This window comes from Lissotriton vulgaris, chromosome 1_1 (genome assembly GCF_964263255.1).
Source record: "Lissotriton vulgaris chromosome 1_1, aLisVul1.2, whole genome shotgun sequence".
NCBI lineage: Eukaryota > Metazoa > Chordata > Amphibia > Caudata > Salamandridae > Lissotriton > Lissotriton vulgaris.
In genome coordinates this window covers 1,490,935,401-1,490,950,776 of record NC_141685.1, presented here as the reverse complement: position 1 = coordinate 1,490,950,776, position 15,376 = coordinate 1,490,935,401, and the positions used below count along the sequence as shown (strand labels likewise).

The window sequence follows — 15,376 nt, the reverse complement described above, 5'->3', positions numbered from 1 at the left end:
CATTCCTGGAATGGCCTCATGTGTAGTCTAATATTTTGGACTAGGTAAATGCATGACGCCGTCATTCCCATTAGCTTGCTCTGGCTTGAATCCCGAAATTCTGAGCCATGCATGTCTTCTCTCAGTCACTCCTATCATCATTAGCCTGCTCGATGTTTCTGCAGGATCCAATGCAGATTTTAGGCATGTGTTCACCATGTTCTTTAGGAGCTGCCCCACTTCATCCCAGTGTTGGTATGCGTGCCTGTTGATCAGGGCGTTGGAATTTGTGATGCGCCAATGTACTCTCCACCTTTCTCCCTGTGAGATCCATCCTCCTACTCTCCTTGGCTGGAGGTGGTGCGGCATTCGTGGGAACATTAGCCCTTTTCCCAGCTGTTGCTGCAATTATGGAGTCGGCAGGCACAGACACTTGGATGTATGAGGGCCCTTTGAAGAATGTTTGTTGTACTTCTCCGTTCTAGGTGTCACAACTTTGCATACTGCTGGCTCCTTAAAGGCCTCTCTTCCCTGGTCCAACACACTAGGGAGCATGGGCAGGAATTGGCTCCTAGTCTATTGAGGAAGTAGAGTTTCCAGGAGGAAACATGCCTTGGGCTACTCATCCTCCATAAGTCTGTGCAGCCTTCTGTACAAAAATTTTGTAGATCCCTATGTTGTTTGGTGGCGAGGGCCTCGAAGGATAAGTGTCTAAGCCTTCTTCCGGCGAGTTCCGGTAGGATTGCAGATCTTAGTCGCCTTCTCCCTTGAAATAGTAGTTTTCCCCTAGTTCCTCGACTGGTTCAGGCATTTTCGGCGGTTCCGCGTCTTTGTCGTCCCTTTCGACTTCGACCGCGGGTTTCGGCGGGATGGTGTATTGGCTCATCTTCTCGTCGAAGTCCTTTTTCCGCTGTAGGGTGCTCGCCATTTCGGACTAGAGCCCTCTTCTTCCTCTCCATCTCCATCTCCATCTCGGCGGCATGTCCGGCGTCGAGGGTTGAAGCACTTCTCTTAGAGGACGACGATGTCGGCCCTACTTTCCTCGGCACGGAGGTGTCCTTCTCGAGGGCAACCTTTGACGTTTTTTCAAAGGTTTTCGCCTATTAGGAGTCCTTTTTGAAGGATCCGCTCAGTTGACTGTCCCTGGAGGCTGTTGCTTTCGTCTAGTGTTTCGGAGGCAGAGCTCCCTTCGAGGACTTAGCTTCACTTGTACGAGTGTCGCTCGGGGCTTTTGCTTCACTCTTTAAAGTGTCGCTAGCATTTTTAGGGGTCGACTACTCCCTTACCTACTTCGTCTTCTTATGGACTGGATGCTGATACTTCTAGGCGTACTTGTGGTGGCAATTGGTGCAAAACTTGAACTGTGTTTTGTCCATCCCCGCACTCTGGGAGCCGCCTGCGAGCGTATTCTCCGTCTAACGTCGAGGTTTTGTTCGTTAAAACTTCTCCCTCGTCGCTCCGGGTACCTGACCTGTAGTTCGGTGTAACTGGAAATGTGATTCTTCGTCGAATATCTTCGATTTTGCTTGATTCCTCTTCCAAAACTTTGGAACTCTTCGGCAACGATCCAGACCCAACGGTGGAAAAAGGAATCTGAAGATGGCGACCAAAAGTGGGAGCTTCCGGAGGAAGCACGTAGACGTCACCAAGGACAACAAATGGTGGTATGTCGAAGCCCACCTGGGCCACGAAAAAAAAAAGGCTATAATTCCAGACCCAACCACGAGATGGCGGAATAATGCACAGCATAGTAAACCCAGAACCATTAACCTGCAAAACTAGCAGGATAGTAGACCTGGCAAGCTCAAGAGACTCAAAACTGTCTAGATGGCAAAGTAGCTTTTACAAATAGCATCAGGCTCAGAGTCTGGGCGCCCCGGACTTGCTACGAGGACAGACAGATCTTCAAAAGAACCACCACCAAAGATGGCTCCAATGAAGAGAAGCCCTTAGGTGGGCTGTAGACAGGATTTAGACTATGTATAATCCCAAGACAAACAGTTATGACATTGTTTTCTACAGGAGGTCAGGGACTAGCTAAGGCGAGTCCGTTTCAACAGTCATTGAGGTATGGGAACATGTGTATTCCGGACCTGTGAAGATGGGCTGCAACTACAGACATGAGCTTCGTAAAGACTTCAGGGGCAAACATAAGGCTAAAGGATAGGATGGTGAACTGAAAGGGACTTGATCCTCACTACAAATGCACATATTTCCTATGGCGCTGCAGGATGGGTCCTTGAAAGCACATGTTCTACATGTCCAGATACACCATTCAGTCCCTGTAAATCAAGACCATCTGAACTTGCACAGTTGCCATATTTTTGAAGATCATTTTCAAGGAAAGATCACATAACTTTGTGGACCAGAATCAGCTGCTAGCCTCTGTCCTTCTTGGGGGATCAAGAAAGAATGGATGCAAGACCCGAGCCCAGACTCCACCGCAGGCATTATGCGGACACACCCATGGCAAGCAACATTCTCACCCAAGAGAGGATATGAACATGATTAGCTGAAGCAGGCATGAAAACTGGTAAATGCGGAGGTGCATCTAGAAAAGGCAAGGAAAAGCAAGCTTGGATGATTTGCAGAATCCGCTGGTCAGATGTGACTTAACAGTGGAGTGGATCAGGAAATGCTGAATCACACCCCCATCAGTTGCATATTTGCCCATGGACCAATTAAGCCAGTCTTGTGGAGTTGCCAGGCAAAGAGGAGGAGGAAGAATGTTGTTGCTGTTGCCTGCTCTTCTCAACATTGTTTCTTGCTCTAAAGGCCCAAAATCTTCCCAGTATGCTGGATGCGTTGCAATAACCAAAGCTAAAAGAAGATGAGGCCCTGAAGCCTGAAGTGAACATATAAACTCCTGAAGCCTCTGGTGGAACGGACATGACGGGGAAGCTAAACCCAGGACAAACTCTCCAAGGCTGTCAGCTTTGTCGCCAGTACCAAGCACGACTGTAGGACATATCCTTTCATGAGACCTGGACAACCCAAAGAAATTCAGTGGAACGCATCCAGGTATGCCTGCAGACGAGGATACTGAATCCCATAGCTGTAGAATCGAGGGGAGAGCTCAAGATCTACTTAGCTGTGTCCTGACCATCCTAAACTGTTTACACATAAGACACTCGAAGGTCCACCAGTGACACAGGTAGAACCTCATTGGTGGTAAAACCTCACCTGCCATTTCCCAAAGACCTTCAGCAGAGGAGTGCAAGTACGGCATAGCACCAATGGCTGAGTGAGCATACTCTTAGTGGGGTCATGTGGCACCAGGTAAGGCCCCCTGTAAGACTATCAGCAGCATGGCCTCCCAAAAGGCAGCAGCTTGCCCCCGGTTGACTATGACCAGGGGAAATCAGGCATGTCGACTTATGAATCAGAATGAGCCCTGAAGAGGAAGACTATGCAGGAGTCAGGTTCTGTAAGGCTGTCCTATGCAACCTCTACCAACAGGAGCATTTGGAAAGCTTCTCTGTTTTATGCTCCTTTTATCAACTTGCCTTTAACTTTGACTTGCCAGAAGAGGGCGACCAGGATCAACATGGTTACTCATGTTGAGCCATGAAAAAGTTTCTCCCGCTTCGCAGACGCCTTCGTGTGCACCAAGGAGTACACTATTGGGAGTCATTTTTGGCCAACGTACACCAGACAGAGATTGTGCAATCTGATCAGTTTCTGACAAGCGTAGCATGGTGGGAAGTCTGTAGTCTTCAGCGGCGACATGCCTGCTGCACTGCCAGATTAAATTCGGAGAAATTGAAAAAAACCTTTAAAAAGTTACAAAAAATAAACAGTGGAAGTAGAGGGGAGGCACCTATATCTGGCTGCATGTCATTGTATGGGCAGGATGGAGTCCTAAAGGAGGCAACCAGCGCCACCTACAGGTGTGTATAAGCTATTGCTAAAGTTACTCATTTTAGTATGGCAATTGAGAAGATTCAAAAGGGGATGAATATAGAGGTAGAATTATTCATTACGAGTACAGAGTATGTATTTATGAATGAAAATGGTACTGCCCGTAAGGATAAAAAAAACAAAAAAAAGATTTCAATTTGCATACCCTCATGGGCCTAGGGCTGAGTAGCAGTCTGCGAAGGCACCATCCAAACTGAAGAGGGAAAGCAGGCAAAACTCAAAATAGTTTTTTTAAGGTTAATCAGGATTTTGTTAAGTAGTAAAGAGAAGGAAAGCTGTAATTAGAAAGCCTAACAAGGCAACATCTGTGGTGGTATAAGATTTGGGTGGCCACAAAACTATTATGCCTAATGAGATGTTTTGTGGAAAAGTTTGTTGAAAAGATATCGAAAGTCACTGGGAGGATAGATTTTCATATTGCTTTCTACCTTTGAACTACAAATGTAATTTCGCTTCTCACAAAGTTGCTTACCTATGCATTAAAATAAAGATGAATATAGTGCTTGAATTGATTTCGTTTTAAGTCTAAGCTTCTCAGTATAGCAATTCAGTAAATATAACTCAGCCTTTCAAAATTACACAGACTTTTGGCAGAAGAAAACGTTAATGATATATGCACATCACTATTTTGACCACTGTGTTGACAAAGTGATGTTTATTTCTTTAAAACAGTGGTGAGGCTTTTTAGAGCCAAGGTATCTCAAAGGAGCAGGAAAACATGCTTGAAAAGCCACATCTTACGTTAATCATGCTTCATTATGAATTAGGCATTAGTCAAATATTAATCAAAAGGATTGAGAATCAGTTCTACAAATAAAAATATTCTGATGGTAATTTGCTTTAAAAAACGTTTCCAGGTGGTTGCATGTTTAACAGGGTCGAAAGTAGTCTCTGAGTCAATGGATACTGGAAATTACACTTACCCTGAGCTCACAGTCTTCGTTCACAGCTAGATTGCTAGGCTTTAAATCCTGAATTAGAAAAACAGTGTCAGAGAAACATGCTGCTCTTCAAGGTCACTTCCTGCATCACACACAGACTACATGAGGAAAGGTTGAACACTCTAGGTTGATAGTAGTCATGTTAGCATTTAGGTAGCACAATTCCTTAGACGGTATTGCCCATCTAATGATTCAGTCAGAGTCCACAGATTAGTATTACAACATGATGGCTAGAGGTGACAAGTTTCATAACATTACGATTTTCATGTACCACTCCATAACAGTGTTCCTACTTCTCAGCACTTAAAATAGTAAGTGTTACTATTACTTAATCTAATAGTACTCAATGTTTAAACCTTTGAAAGATATAAGGCCTAGTGGGTCTGGCCACAATTTGAACGTAAAATGTGCAAGCACAAGATTGGCCACTGGTGAGTTATTTTTAATCTCATCTACCCATTCCTGCTGATCTCAAAGGTGAGAATGATAGCAATAGAGAGGCAGCAGAGGAGATTAAATATGCACACAAGAGATTTCGCTAAAACATGGAGATGAACTTACTCGGTGAATAATCCCAGCTGAATGAATATACTGTTGGCAGAAAAAAGAAAACATTGCACATTAGGTACAAAAAAACAACTCATAACGTTTGTATTATGCAATAAAATACATTTTGCCTGCTTGTATAGGAATAAGAAATGGAATCTGCGGTTATTCATTTTCGTTTGCCTGTGGGTGGATATTACAGTTTTGGTGAGGGTACAGAACAGTGTTCTATGGGTTCAGTTGGTGCATGTTGCAGGACAATGTGGAACACGATCACACTGCACATTCAAAATAGAGCGCCCCTGCCCCATCACAGAGTCATCATAAGGTATTGTAAGACTGCACAGCTCTGGAATTAACAAGCGAGAGTATAGAATGTCAAACTTTACACAGCAGAAATTTACACCAGTCACATAAAAGTCCTGTTTTCTCACACAATATAGATAGTAGAGAATTAACATTTTGCAGCATATATATGGCTCTTACTACCTTTTTGTGGGGCAATGATACACATGCCTGCCTACGTGAGCTTACGCTATGCCGTGCACTACGCTATGCTGTGCAGGGGGTGTGGTTGTCTTCATTTTTTTATTCCTATGTGGGAAGTGGTTCCAGGTTATGCGTAATGACGATATGAGTATCGTGTTATGTATGGAACACAGACCTTCACGTTGTGGTGGATTACAAGGGGTGACGAGAGAAAAACTCATTTTATGATATTCAGTAAGCCGGCAGCTTTAAGCAAGTCTCCAGGTCTCTTTATAGTATTTCTTATGAATATAGTCTACTTAACTGGTTATCAAAGTCTACTTAGCTGGTTACTGCAAGGAGGTATGAAAAATATTTTAGCTAAAGGTTTTTGTCCTAACGTATCGACCTCTCAATTTCAAGGGAGAAACTGAACTAAGAATTATATCCTCCGCTTGAGTCCTAAATATACACACTAAGAAGACCACTTGCAAGAATGACTTAACAGTGTTCAGAAAAATGTTGAAAGTTTTGTTTCCATCATGCAAGAAAAACGAGAAGGGCAGAGAACAGGAATGTTAAATGTCACCTGTCAGTTAAAAGGTGGCCTGGGGAAGCATGCTGCTGTTTTGACTGTAGAGGAAAGTTATAATGGTCCAATACACAAGAGAATACAATGTGATGGAAATACTAGATCCCATTCTAATACATAGCATTAATGTTTAGGCGGTGCTTAATGTGGGACCATAAATACATAAATATTTTCTTAGGAGCCAGTCACTGACACAGATTGTCTAGTCTTCATTCCAACTGTCTGTTTCTTCCACCACCCTATAGTTCCATTCTCTCGGTCACTCTTGCTGGTTATTTGTCACCTTTGATCTTACTCCTTCCTATTCTATTCCATGTTCTGCCTTTCTTTCTTGCTCCGAGTCAAAGTCTGATGATTAAAGTCTTCAATGAGTGTCGGTGCCCACCACCTACAGCCATCTGCTCCATTGAAGCACTGTTTTTAGGCCTTCAGCACTATTCCAACATGTTTGCATTTGTCTGTTCTGTTGCATAAAAGGGAAACGCCATATGCCAAGGAGTTGAACTATGCCTAGAATGGGTTGTCAGACTTTATTTTGCAAGTTGATATTTTTGTCATGCGAGGGCGACCAAGCCCAAATATTCTTCATCATTGGCTGTAGTTAGTGAGGTGTCCCTGGAGACATTTTGCACTTTAAGAGGACATAATTACAGCACTTCGAGAAAATCAAAGAACAAATAAATGTTGGATTATAGACCTCTAAACTCGTTGGCCTCGGGCGTTATACATTTCCAGCCTAGGGTCTGGAATTGTGCCTCAGCTCCCTTCTTACAGCAGCATTCTGATCTACAATATTTAGGAATGCTTTACCACTGGGAGCAAAAAAAAAAAAAAAGGAAACAAAACACCACAATCCCTAACTTACATAGGGAGTTACTTACCTTCCCTGCAGCTGTAGTTCTCCAGTGTTGGTATCTTTTATAGAGTCACGTGCTTTAAATGTTACTTATCGGTGTGGAAAATCGGTATCAGGTTGCTTGGCAAGGGACTTATGTCACCAAAACAGGGTACATACTTACCTCAATCGAGTGGCGGTAACTTCGGAGACTAAAAATTATACACATGTTGGGGAACTAGTAACAGGGAGTAACTTTCTTTATCAACACTCTACCTTCCATAGATTCAGATGCCTTGATCAAAGTACAAAGCAGTGTGATCTGGAAAGGTTGGGATCTAAGGCTTCCATAGAAGTGTCTACTGCAGAACCTATCCCGCTTGCTTCTCCACTCGCACATATGTATGAAGGTTGTATACTTTATAAACGAATGCAGAAACTTCCCATACGCTACCCTGTACATCTCTTGAAAAGTTGTCATTTGCATGAAAGGCTGCTCTAACAATCCTCGACTGGCCAAAATAGATGCAACTCTCCCTGGAAGGGGGCTACATTTGTTTTTCTTAAGCTTACATAGTTTATGCAAAACCTACAACAAAAAACCTATTCCTCGTTGGAATGTGAGAACTCTTTAGTTCAATCTATGATTGTGCAGAACAAGAGAATCCTTATAAAGTCCCAAAAGTGCAAAACTCTCTACTGGAGTCAAGTATTGGCAATATCTAGTTAACAAAGGTCCTCAGGACTGAACCATCTCTGTCAATAGTCCAACAGAAGAGAACACCAGAATCTTTCTGGCCCTGCAGGCCAACGTAACAGTTCTGAAACAGCCACTTATAAAGAGAAAAACGGCAACAGTTCTAATGATGCTCATTTGCCAGTCCAGTGCAGGTTGTGGGGAGGATACACTCTGTACAGTCACCAGTTCCAAATTTGGAAAACATCCTCACTGGGCAAATATGCCAATAACTATAACATGCTGCTTCTTTACGTGATTCAGCGTGTATGACAGATTGAGGAGGTTAGATCCTTGAATACTTTACTTATAGGGGGGGGGGGGGTGCGGTCTCCTTAGCAGACATGGAAGGGGCTCCTTCTAAGAGAGCTACACACTATGCTCCCATGGCAATTTCTTAAGAAGGAGGGATTACATACATTTGTTGTAGGTTAAATCCTTCGTTTTTACTGACTTACAAACATGAACGTTTGCATAGGTTATCCATTAAAAATGCACGATGCAAGTGATTTGTGACAAAAAGTGAATGTTTCGACCCCTTATCTTGACAGCTTCTTCGTCAGGACCAAAGCAAAATGGTAGCAAACCTAAAATCATGTTCCAAGTAGAAAGGGTATCCATCAAAAATAAACATTTGGAGAATGAATTACTCCAACAAAGCAGCGTTTATCGTTAATAGGAGATTCACTCTTGTGACTGAGGCGCTGGTACACCTCACTGCTAATGAATTTACCATAGACATAGAGAAACATCAACAAATCCCACTGTTGTGTCTTATTAGGTTGTTCACCTGTATAGTAAAATTCATGCATAAGATTTTTATGCTTGTTGAAATGTAGCAATTGTCAACAGTGGTTAATCCTTTGTAAATATTTATTGTGCACCTGTGTTCAACTTTTTGTCACAAATCACTTGCACTGCGCAGTTTTCTTTGGAGCACCAATACAAACTTTTAGGTCAGTAAAAACTATGAATTTAACACACAACAAATGGCGTAAGTAATCTCTGCTTGTTAAGAAACTGCCATAGGTGCATAGGCTGGAAGCTCTCTCTGAAGGAGCCGTGCTTTTTGTATTTTTGATGTGTTACCCAGGTTCCAGGAGTTCTAGGGCGACTCTTTCTATTCATGGATGCATTTAAAGCAGCTATTTAAAGCAGGTATTTAGCATGTCCAAGCTCACCACAATATGAAATTTATAAGAGAAAGGAAATTATATTGAGTGCAGTAGACAAGGAATACAGGATGACAAGGACTCTAGGCAAAATTAAGGCAGTACGTGTTCTACAACAAACACCAACCACAACAGATCAGAACTATGTAGAAATAAAAATACTATAAAATACTATGAGTAGGGCTATAGAGGCAGGAAGATATTGTCCCATAAACTGAAATCCTTCTAGAGAAAGAAAGAAGCTAGAGAACTTCCAGGACTAAAATTTAACTTTGTGTCTGGCTCTACTTTGAATCCTCTAATGTTGCAAGGGGCAGATCGGTACCAAGGGCACCAAGAGTGCATCAAGTTCCATGACTGTCCTGGCCATGTCTCTAAAAAAGTAGCCTTTTAAATTGATCCTGTCTGAGGGCCGCACATTATTGGCTTCCTGTTCTTTGATCCAGTGCTATATATCTTCAAGACCTGTGCTAGAAATAACAGCTAACCTAGTAAGCTGCTTCTAAATGTACAGGGTAGCTAACACAACATAGATCCTTTTTATAACACTATTTCTTGGTAAACTTCTGACAATGTCATTTTCTGTCTTCCAAGAATGAACACGAACATGTGTTGAGAGACCTGGCATCTAGATTAATGGTGAAGCAAGCAAGATCCTTACCCCTGTTTTTAGAGACGAGAAAGGGGCGATTTCCTATACAATACAGAACAGATGTGTCCAGCTCAGGTTCAACATCACAAACAAACTGGGAATAAACAAAAGGTAATTCAGGTAATAAGAATATATTAATTTCTGAAGCCCCACGAGTAGATAGAATTACATGATTATTTCAGAGAGGTTTTTAGCCGCACTATATGAAGACGTTCTTGTCAGATTCTACAATTTTTTTCATAGACCTCAAAAGAAGCCCCCTTTATGGCTAATAAGATTTTGATGTTTCCTAAACCTCTGAAACATCCAGAGGAAAGAGGATCTTATTGTCCAATCACCCAACTAAACAGACTTAAACCTATTTATAAAAATTCTAGCAACATGCTTTCATGGGGTATTAGTCTAGATTCATCTGTATAACAATTGGTCATTCGTAAGCATCAAGTAAATGAAAACATAACAGCACAACCCACAATGCCACACCTACTTATGTTCTACCCCTGCAACTGGGTTGAATCAATTTCTGTCCGATAACCTGGTCTAGGATGTTGCTCACATCTATCTGGCTCGCTATCTTTCGGACCACTCCCTTCTGTTGTTCTCGTATCAAACGAGCAGGATGTTTCCCAGAATGCTCCTCTGGCGGATGAGGGGGGGAGGTCCTGGCAGACCCAGTTTTTGCACACACTGTCACTGTGTTAGTGACTCATTACTTTGAGGAAAACTGGAAGAGCACAGCCTCAAAGGCGATAAAGTGGGATGCTTTGAAGGTGGTTCTTCGGGGAGGGGGATGGATGGGGGGTTTAAGAAGCAGCTCCCTCTTGAATTATTTCCCCTGTGAGAGCCTCTGGAATAACCTCTACCTGAGAGTACGTGGTTTTGCAGGTGATTGTATGTTATGGTGGTTTCAGGGGAAGCCTGTTTGAAGCCTCCAAGGAAGGGCATGCAGAAAAAGACCGCAAAAAGTGTGTGCTCCTAGTGCGCCAATAGCCTTTGCAGTCTGTCTTTTTTCATTTTCTCAAATATTTGATCTAACTGAGACTCAAAAATATGTTCTCCATCAAATGGGAGAGCTAATAAATTTTGCTACACCTCAGGTATAAAGCCTGATATGAGCAACCATGTGTCTAAGAAGGAGGCTTGAATTGCTTCCCCGAGCAGCAATGCCAGCGGCATCAAGGGCACATCTTATAGTAGTGTTTGAAATCAATTTCCGCTCAAATCACTAAGCGGGATGCCCACTTTTACTGCTTAGGTTTGCCCACACAATTTAGTCACCCACTCAACAAGTTGTTGTGATATTATAAAAGCTCCTAAAATGTGGCTGTGATTCTCATTTATTTACTTCCTGAAATCCTTCAAAGTACTTTTGCAATTGCAGAACCAATAAGAAGGCAGCATTACAAATACTGAAGGTCCGAAAAAGCTGTGCCAGGCTGGTGCTTGTACTTCACTAGATGACAACATCAAAGCTTTCAAGGGAACTGTAAAGCACAATCTGCAGGTTTTAATCAATACGATTAAGAGGACTGCGTGTGAAGAACAGCACTTTCTTACTAAAATGCTTCTTATTCTACCTTCCCTCTTCTGTTATTGGTCACACCATTTCCAGATGTTCTGTTACTATATTTAATAGTTCAGGCACAGCACAAGAGGAGGAGAATCAAACGAATCAATTAGCTAGCTAACTGCAAACCAAGTTGATAGAATTAGACACTGAAAGCAGTGTAATGTGAACAGAGAAGGGGGTTCCCCGTGGGTATCTTGGTGATGTAGGCAGGTAATAAGGGGGAAGAAACCAAAAATAGAAAGAGAGAACCCTGCCTCAAGATATGTAGGCCCTAGCTATGGGGTCCTGACTGATATATATTTTTATTTTTATTTTCTGATACAAAAAGTTAAAATACTTTTTTTGGGAAGCAATATATATTTTGTTGGGATATATCACAGGTGCATATAAGTCATAACTTCATTCCTACTCACACTCTCTCTCCTAATTTCATACACCAATCACTCTATCATTCATTCTACTTTCCCTTGCAATTATAGCACATAGGTGGTCAAGTCGGGATGTTCATCCGGGTAGTTGTTTTTAGTTACGGGTCCTGGTGTTATGAGAACAATAACTGTGTTTCAGGAGACATACGCCGTATGTCTCCTGAAACACAGTTATTGTTCTCATAACACCAGGACCCGTAACTAAAAACAACTACCCGGATGAACATCCCGACTTGATAGAGTGATTGGTGTATGAAATTAGGAGAGAGAGTGTGAGTAGGAATGAAGTGAATGATTATGTACGTATGAATAGAGGCTGTTACTGGGTAGGACGAAAAATTGTTGTGACATTTTTGTCTTCATTTATGACTTATATGCACCTGTGATATATCCCAACAAAATATATATTGCTTCCCAAAAAAAAGTATTTTAACTTTTTGTATCAGAAAATAAAAATAAAAAATATATTTTCATAAAATTGAACTGTTTAGTCCTCCTGATTTGACCATGTGATTATTCTATGTCCTGTCAACCTCTTGGTTATCCACGCCTCCATATATATCAGTCAGGACCCCATAGCTAGGGCCTACATATCTTGAGGCAGGGTTCTCTCTCTCTTTCTATTTTACTGAAAGCAGTGTAGACTAACCACATGCATATTTTTAAACTAGGTGTATGATGTACAATAATTCTGTGATACCAGGATGGCACAACTACGAATTGTTTACCAAGAAGGCATGAAGGGAGACTCTTGGCCATAAATTACATTTAAGCAACTGATTTCACTAATGTTTTCAGTAACTTGCATGAGATTTATCAGTCACTGCCGGTGAAAACACGGTGGAAAGTGCAAACAGTGGTCAGCAAAGTAAACACCAGCAAAACGTAGGGCAGAAGCAAAAATAATCAGGACTGTATTTAATATTGAGCATGTTTAATGTGTATTGGTTACAATTAGGGGGGATATAAAGCATACAATGAATTACTGTTATCAAATTCACTGCTGATAATTTTAAATCAGCCCTGGAAATGTACATGCAAAGTAAACCGGTGAGGCCAGAACCTGTGACTCGGAAGGTACACCAAGCTGTGAAAGATATTACCAGAAATATGAAAAGTGCAAGTATTGCCCACTTTTTAGCCAAAATAGAATTCTGACTCTCCGATTTGTTCCCTTTTACATCTCTCCATATGGAACTACCTGCATGTTTAACCTAGTCAACAAAAACACTTCTAGTGTGAGTTTATAATTCCAGAAAAAAAAATCACAAGGGCTTTGAGATGATCCATGGATTAATCCCTTCCCACTGAACGGACTGTAGGTCACTCGATAGGAATGATATATTTTAGATGACACTACTAGACAAACACCCATGCGCCGCGGCGTATGCGAACGTGCTGCCGGTACCAAAGTCTCAGATGGATTCGAAAAACAGACGCCACTAATTGCCTTACAAATAAGTAATCATTTCATTTTGGAGTTAAATATCTATCCTTGAGAATGCATGAAAGCATGCCTGTGTCATATATATTCTGTGCAGTAACAAATGCAGCCCTACAACGTAGCCTCAATGGAAATTCCAGAATTAAAAGGGCGATCAAAATCAGCATTCTGAAACAGGTTTATACTCATCTGAGCTTTGGCCTCAAGCATGCAACGATTGCCTTGTCCATAACGCACAAGCAGCAAATTGCCAGAAAATACTCTAATTGCATGCAGTTATTAGACCGATGTTTCGCCATGCCCAATCAAAGGCGCATTCTCAAACCATAAGCACAGCTCTACCATATCAAACGGCACAATTCAAACCCTCAGGACAAAATGACCATGCATGAACAAAGTTATCGGATGTAACTGGACATATGCTTTACACTCGTTAATCTTTAGGATTCCTGGGCAGTATAGTCTAAGGTCATCCAGTAAGAAGGAACCTGGTACAGGAACTGTAGAAGCGAGAGATGCAATTCACTTACAAACGGGCTTAAAAAAGCGTGGCCAAGAAACAGAAAAATCAGATTTCTTTGAATCCTCAAAATGAAACGTTAGAGAATGATCTTGTTAGAGGGGGTTACTTGCACAGCATTATGAAGGTATTCATTTTCAGCCACAAAAAAGCACAAATTAACACAGCTTACAAAAAATATCACATCACAAGTTAGTACCTTAAGTCCTCGAAGCAACTGGTATATAAGAAACTGTATATGGTCATCTGTTAACTTCTGGCACTTCACAATATTATTCAAGTCAGCACCCATTAAATTTGTCACAAGGTAACTGTAAAAAACAAATACTTCCTTTAAAAGAAAAATAAATGCCAGAACAGCAATATTTTTTTACATGCATGCATGTCTGAGACCCTGAATGCAATGGATCTCAATACTGGACATATAGTTCTGAATTAAATCATTTTGCAAATTTATATAGCGCGGCTTATCCCCACTGGGGGTATCCAGGTTCTGTGCATGGGCATGGGGAGATTAAGTGTTTTGCCCAGAATCACAGGATGTTAAGCCGACGCCGAGACTTTAACCCGGATCCCCAGCTCCAGAGTCAGCAGTTCGTTCTATTCGGATGGTTTATCACACCCTCTATAACTTCTTTTGCCTAACTTCACTGTAGTGAACCTTATAATAACACTTAAATCGGACGGCTTTTGGCTAGTGAAAAGTTTGATTTGGTGCGAATGCATCAGCCACATGTATTTACAACAGGAAATGTAGGCTGGATTTCCCTTTCTGGAGAGTCATATCTGGTAGTCTGCTTTGGATGACTCAATTTCCTGCTAACCCCACAAGAATGAGATTAGCCTCCAAAACGGAACTCTTAAAAGGCATCCCTCTTTGTATCTGCTTGTAGACTCGAGGACTGGTGAAGTCAGTCTGTTTAAAAAAAAATAGAACTCACCTAGTCTTCCAAGGTGGGTTTACAACCAAAAAATGAACTTTGAGGTTGAAAAACAGATCGTTCACCCTACCAAAATTGGCTTCGCTTTTTTATTTTAAATTAAGACTCACCCGCGCCTGCATTATCTGAGTGTGAAAGTTAAGGGCTTCCATTCAGTGTACAGTTTAAAAGAGCGCTTAGAAACACATGTAAAATATGTTTGGACTTATGCCATTTAATCTGCACCGCAAGATCAGGCCCTAGCCAGCTAACTTTGCATACAGGGAAAATGCTGGTATGGTTTTACAAATGACATGAGAAAATGGGAGCAGAGTAGATAGGAGACCTCTTAATCCCTACGTACACAAAGATAACGATTCATGGTTGCAGAGCTAGCCTTGATTCACCCTTTTTTGACACTGCACATTGGCACTATCTTTTCATCTGCTGACAGGTTAATGGGTAGCACTGGCTCTGGAATATGCTTCTCAGTTGTAACTAATATGCTAGAGAAGCTGGTAACTTGGGAACTGGCAAACTGCCAAGAGATGTATAATTTATTACAGATTATCTAGCTCCTGAAAACACGCCCATGTACTCAGATGATAATCAATATTAGGATATGAAATATTAAAAACAGACTGAAAAAGTC

At 41.6% G+C, this 15,376-nt stretch overlaps 1 protein-coding gene across 2 annotated transcripts in view; it reads right to left on the bottom strand.

Moving 5' to 3' along the window:
• The window catches only part of MAPK11 (mitogen-activated protein kinase 11), a 254,275-nt gene that overhangs the window by 124,516 nt on the left and 114,383 nt on the right, over positions 1-15,376 (bottom strand). Inside the window, exons 4-6 of one of the 2 annotated variants that reach the window (XM_086967385.1) lie at positions 14,004-14,115; positions 5,403-5,432; positions 4,824-4,871 (exon numbers count right to left, since the gene is read on the bottom strand). In XM_086967385.1, coding sequence (XP_086823511.1) covers positions 4,824-4,871; positions 5,403-5,432; positions 14,004-14,115 — 190 coding nt within the window. The remainder of the gene's footprint in view (positions 1-4,823; positions 4,872-5,402; positions 5,433-14,003; positions 14,116-15,376) is intronic. The other variant, XM_086967388.1, reaches the window with a different exon arrangement.